General features: G+C 48.3%; 1 protein-coding gene across 1 annotated transcript in view; it reads left to right on the forward strand.

Annotated features, from left to right (window-relative positions):
• The window catches only part of C1QL1 (complement C1q like 1), a 44114-nt gene extending 38438 nt beyond the window's left edge, over positions 1 to 5676 (forward strand). The window contains exon 2 of the mRNA XM_028703320.2: positions 4717 to 5676. Coding sequence (XP_028559153.1) covers positions 4717 to 4896 — 180 coding nt within the window. The 3' untranslated portion in view covers positions 4897 to 5676. The remainder of the gene's footprint in view (positions 1 to 4716) is intronic.
• Positions 5677 to 6000: the final 324 nt, after the last annotated feature.

Here is a 6000-nt window from a genome sequence, read left to right on the forward strand (position 1 = left end):
GGAGTCCTGCCCCATGAGTTCCTCTGAGCATGAGCAGAAAGCTCCTGTCTTTGGGAGGGGGGGTGAGAAGCCAAGGGGGTCGAGGAGTCTCGCAGTTCAGCATGTCCAAGATGTTGCAACTGAATGAGATAAAAGTCAGTTCTCAGACTTGAGTATTCTTGGCAATGACAGAGCCTATTCATTAGCCTTTTGAAGCCTTCTTGTACTGATAAAAGAATAACATTTTTCCTATGCATCTTGTGAGAAAAGCAGAGAAGAGCAGAGGAAAAACTGTTTTGGATTTTTTAGAAGACAAATGAATTTTGGACAGTTTTGAGGCCTGGTTGGGGGGGTGACTTTGGGCCTAGGTGGGGTCACCTGTCCTCACCTCCTTCCCCCGCCTAGTTTGGCAGTGAAACTCCTCTCAATCAGGTCTCTTCACTTTTGGCCAGGAAGTCAAACGATTGCTTTAAAACTGGACTCCGTTCCAGTTCACCAGGAGGAGGAAAACACTCACCAACCAGCTTTTGGATGGTGGTTTGGCTTCAGTAGGACTTTTGCTGCCACTGCATCCTCGTGGGGAAGGCTTTTACCAGGAGAATCCCCGCCTGTCATGCACAGAAACCCTGCCAAGGAGAAAAGGGGGAAGGCTGAATGGAAATTGGCTGATGTGGGCGATTTGGAAATTTGAGCACATTAGTTGTTGGCTTGGCTTTCTAAAGTTTATCCCCCCATACTCAGGAGGGCTAGAATCTTGTCGCTTTTAAAAATCTAAAAGGTTAAGCCGAGAATTATCCGTGTTTCCAACAGATGCGATAAATTCCAGGCACGTTATGCGTCTTGCAGCATAATCGCTGCCATAAAGATTTCCAGTCTTCCATACAAAAAAATATAAGCCTTGTACGTCTATTTCACAGAGCCCATGACTCAACAGTGGACATTTGTGTTGTTATTTTTAACCTCCGTGATCTTGCCCCTGTGTTAATCTTCCACAATAAAATAGCAGCGGCAGCAGACCCTGTGGCCAATAACTCTCCTGCTACGATAATTATTATACACAAAGAGCATCTGCTTTTAACCGCAGACAAATCCCACCATGGACCTCCAAAAGTGCGGATTGGTTCGCTTCCTCTCCCGGAGTCCCTTCATGTATCCAGTTGTAATTAAAAGCTAACACTCTTCTCCACCTAGGCCATTAAGCAGCTTTCAAGTTCAATTTTAATTACAGTGCAAACCGTGGAAAGTGAAGGCCTGTTTTCAAAGGCCGCGTCTCTGTATTTGGGTGCGGGGAGGGGAGAGAAATGCACTTTTCCTGAGCCAGTTGTGCACACCAGCACAGGTGGCCGAAAAGCAGCTCGATCTGTGACTGTTAACACATTGTCCAGACTAGCAATGGCTAAGCGTTCAATGGCACACCAGAAAAATAATTTGGGGGAATCTGAGTGCTCAGTACCAAAGCCCCACATGAGCCTCTGCTCCTCACTGTCTGACAGTTCCCTCCTTCCCCACAGTGGAGACTCCTCTGTTGCACAAAGTGGGGCATAGCACACACACACACCCCAGATTGTGAGGCCCCCAAAACTTCCAAAGGCACTTCCAATCTTTCTCCTGTCACCAGCAGTCCTTATTAATGTTAAGTTGTGGGTGAACATATCGGACGACACAGCGATTCTTCAGACAGCTCTTGTTTATTCACAGGCCAGAACAGAACTGAACTGAAGGGTTCAGCCAGCCTGCTTATATAGAGCTCCACTAGAACGCAACAGTAACCATTTTCTGTAACTATCCAATCACTGAACGTCACTTTCGATCCCTTATTTGCATATGTGGGCCTGAACTATCTACAGTATCCCCCTGCTGGCCCAGGGTGAGAATTTCAGTACATAACAATTAATATATTTTCCACTGACAGAGGCATTCTAGATGCATCCGTCCATCTCGTCTGCTTAGCCAACCAAAATACAGTGGAACCTCGGGTTGCGAATGTGATCCGTAGAGGAGAAATGTTGGAGGATATGGAGTTATCCGACCCCCCAAGCCATCTAAAGGCCATCCTGTATAGGGAAGTGTTTTTAAAAAAATGTTTAATGTTTTATATACCGTATTTTTCGCCCTATAGGGCGCACCGGCCCATAGGGTGCACCTAGGTTGTTTTTTTTGGGGGGGGAATAAAGAAAAAAATTATTTTCCCCCCAGGGGTAGGGCTGGGGCAGGGGAAGCCCGTGCTTCCCCCGACCCCAGCCCCCAGAACAGGCTGCTATCCGCAAACCTGGGGAGCCCGGCAGGAACTCCCGCGGGCTCCCAAGGCTTGTGGATAGCTTCCTGAAGCCTGGAGAGCGAGAGGGGTTGGTGCACACCGACCCCTCTCGCTCTCCAGGCTTCAGCGAAAGCCTGCATTCGACCCATAGGACGCACACACATTTCCCCTTCATTTTTGGAGGGGGAAACGTGCATCCTATAGGGTGATAAATACAGTATGTTGGAAGCTGCCCAGAATGTTTGCTGCAATCCTTGAGCTCTTCCTGCCTTTTCCTCCTAGGGCCCAGTTGCTCCTTCCTATTCTTTGGGTCTCCCCCGCCCCCATCTCACCTTCTTCAGACCCCTCCTATTCCTGGAACATTAAAGCTAAAAAGCACACTCCAGACTCTTTCCATATTTCCCCAAGTTTTAAGTGCATGCATATTATATTTGCAGTGTCTGTACACTAAAGTGTTTTCTTGGGACAGCATTAACCTGAAGTATGCTTTTAATGTTGTTCTAAATTGCATATTGTGTTTTGGTTTTAATTTACAGTTTTAACTGTTTTACTTCGCTTTGGGAAACACCCGGGGAGCTGTTTTGAGAAGCGATATAAAGCTTTTAATAAATGGACCCCACTTACCTGGGAGGAAGCGCCACTGCATTCAATAGGACTTCTTTCAGATCAGACACTGTAGCCAAAAGAATTGGCTTGTTCGTGTTGCTGCCTTCCCATGACATGGGCAGAAATCAGTCCAGACTCAGAGGCAGAAGTGGAGGCTGGAGAGGAGGGAGGCCGAGAGGAGGCAGGCTGCTGAAGAAGCCAGGAGGTCTCCCCCTCCTGCTGCGAACAGCTCTCCCAGAACCAGAAGGGGTATGAAGAGTGTGGAGCAGAGACAGACAAGATGTTGGAGTCTTAGATTGCTTAGGGAGAAGGAGACTTAGGGAGTGGTGGAAAGGCGAGGGGACCTTCGGTCCTCCCAAGTGCCTCCGTGGATCTAGTGGGAAGAGTTGCTGTGCTCACTAGGCCTGAGCTGTTTTGTTTCTTTGAACAAAGAGTTCACAGACACCTTATGAGTTATTGCTGATCTGCCGATCTGCCCGGACACCCAGCAGAGGCTGCTCCATTATGGCAAACAAGGCACTGCCGCACCAACCTTAGCCTGCCTTCTTACTCACACTCAGTCGGCAGATGGCTCTGGCGCTCCCTCCTGTTTGTCTCCCAGTCTTCCGTCCCACCAGTCCAGCAGGCACCAGCCACGACTACTGTTGGTACCTCAGAAGGCGACTGAGGATGTCAGCATCTGCGGCTAGGCCTGCCCTGGTCCTTTCCTTGCACAGAACCCGCCTCACTTTTATTTCTTGGTCATGCTAACAAATAGTGCTTGCTGCTATTATTATTATTATTATTATTATTATTATTATTATTATTATTATTACCCCGCCCATCTGACTGGGTTGCCCCAGCCACTCTGGGTGGCTTCCAACATATATAAAAACATAATAAAACATTACACCTTAGAAAGGTTCCCTATATAACATTTTGGAAACATCTGAATGCTTTTAGGGATGCTTTTAAAGGTTTTATTATGTTTTTATATATGCTGGAAGCCACCCAGGGTGGCCGGGGCAACCCAGTCAGATGGGCAGGGTAAAAATAATTTATTATTATTATTATTATTATTATTATTATTATTATTATTATTAAAGGCTGCCTTCAGATGTCTTCTAAAGGTTATATAGTTACTCATCTCCTTGACATCTGACGAAAGGGCGTTCCACAGGGCGGGAGCCACTACTGAGAAGGCCCTCTGCCTGGCTGCCTGTAGCTTCATGTCTCGCAGTAAGGGACCCACCAGAAGGTCCCCAGTGCTGGACTTCCAGAATACCCTCAGTGCTGAATATTGAGGGTGGAGATGCTCATTCAGATGTACAGGCCTGAAGCCATTTAGGGCTTTACAGGTCAGCACCAACACTGAATTGCACTGGGAAGCAATGTAGGTCTTTCAGGACTGGTGTTATGTGGTCCCAGCAGCCACTCCCAGTCACCAGCATTCTGGATTAGTTCTAGTTTCCGAGGCACCATAATTCTAATTGCATATTACCCTTTATGGGAAGATCTCAGTACAACATGAAAAGCACCAGGCCAGCTTGGAGAGAGAGGAGAGGTTTCAAGTTGGAACTCAGCAGCCGCCAGGCTAGCAGTTTGCCGTGGAGAAGTTGACTTCCCTTTTGCTCTCTGCCTCCTATTGCCATAGGAATTATAGTGACGGGCTTTGCAGGATGAAATTAAATAGGAGGCGCAGCACTCCTTCAACGCTTCCCTTCTCCACCTCCTTCTCTGAGCATGGCTCTGCGCAGCTCCCATTCCCATCACTGTCACCAACGCTTTGACCTTTTCCCCCTGTCTCTGTTTTTTCTCCTTCTTCCCCATCTGTTCTTTCCCTCTCTCTCTCTCTCTCTCTCTCTCTCTCCCCAACCTGCCCTCTCTCACCCCAGGTGCGGGCCAGCGCCATCGCGCAGGATGCGGATCAGAACTACGACTACGCCAGCAACAGTGTCATCCTTCACCTGGATGCCGGCGACGAGGTCTTCATCAAGCTGGACGGAGGCAAAGCCCACGGAGGGAACAACAACAAATATAGCACCTTCTCAGGCTTCATCATCTACTCGGACTGAGGGCTGCGAGCAGCGGCAGCAGCCATACTGGTTCCCGGCCACCTGGATTGCTCTCTATGTGTCAGCTGCAAAGTCAGCTGCAAAACTCACATCCACCGACATCTTCGCACGCTGTCCGTCTCCCCGCCGCCAAGGCGCAGGGGTGCGGTGGTTGGATCCTGTTGCCCTTTCCCCCGCCCCTCCAGGGGGCACTGCGGAGGAACAACAGATGAGTCAAGCCAACCACCGCTCCCACCCCTAATTTTCCTTCCATGCATTTCCAGGATCATCACGATTCGCGAAGCCTTCTAAGGTTGTCTCCGTAATTTTTTTGGAAAGAAGGCGAAAGAAAGCGAAGGGACTCGGATGGGGCTTGGGGGAAGGCTCTGGAGAACTTATCATCTTGCCATTTTCCTCTCCGTAAGCATAGGGGTTGTCGAGACTCAAGCTGAAAAAGCGGAGGTCAGGATTCGAACTCCGATCTTCAGATCTGCATGCCCACATTTCAAATTTGGATTCGAGTACGTACTATATTTGGGACAGATTTCTGTCTTGTGCGTGTCTGCACCTAGATGTTTAAAACACACGAACCATTATTTTTTTTAATATGGAAGAAATTTGAGACTGTGGGGGGGGGGAACGACAAAATTAATGTTTAAATTTCAAACTGGTGAAAAGTCAACAATGACATCGCCCTAATTTCAAACTTGGTGTGAACTGGTGGGGCCCTCCTTTAGGTGTATTCCAGATTGTTTCAGAAGCTGTTGAGCCATGTATACATGAATACAAAGTATAGCCAAACCATTGTTTACATGACCTCTTACAACGTGGATGATGGTAGAACAAATCGACAAGCTCGCCCTGGGGCTAATTCCCCAAACTTTTTATTTGTGCCAAAATCAAATTGCAGCATGGGTCACAGTCTCCAGTCCTCCTGCCCTCCGCCATTTGCTCCCAGAAAAGAGGGGCACATATCCTCTATTGGATGCCTCATCCACTCACTGTCCATACAGGGACGTCTACTTACTCATTACTGGCCAAAACAGTGCTAGCCAGAGGACTTCTTCTATGCCCCCCTCCTAAGTAGCCAACCGCTGACCAAGCCACCTTCTGATTGCACACAGC

This window comes from Podarcis muralis, chromosome 13 (assembly GCF_964188315.1).
Source record: "Podarcis muralis chromosome 13, rPodMur119.hap1.1, whole genome shotgun sequence".
Classification (NCBI taxonomy): Eukaryota; Metazoa; Chordata; class Lepidosauria; order Squamata; family Lacertidae; genus Podarcis; species Podarcis muralis.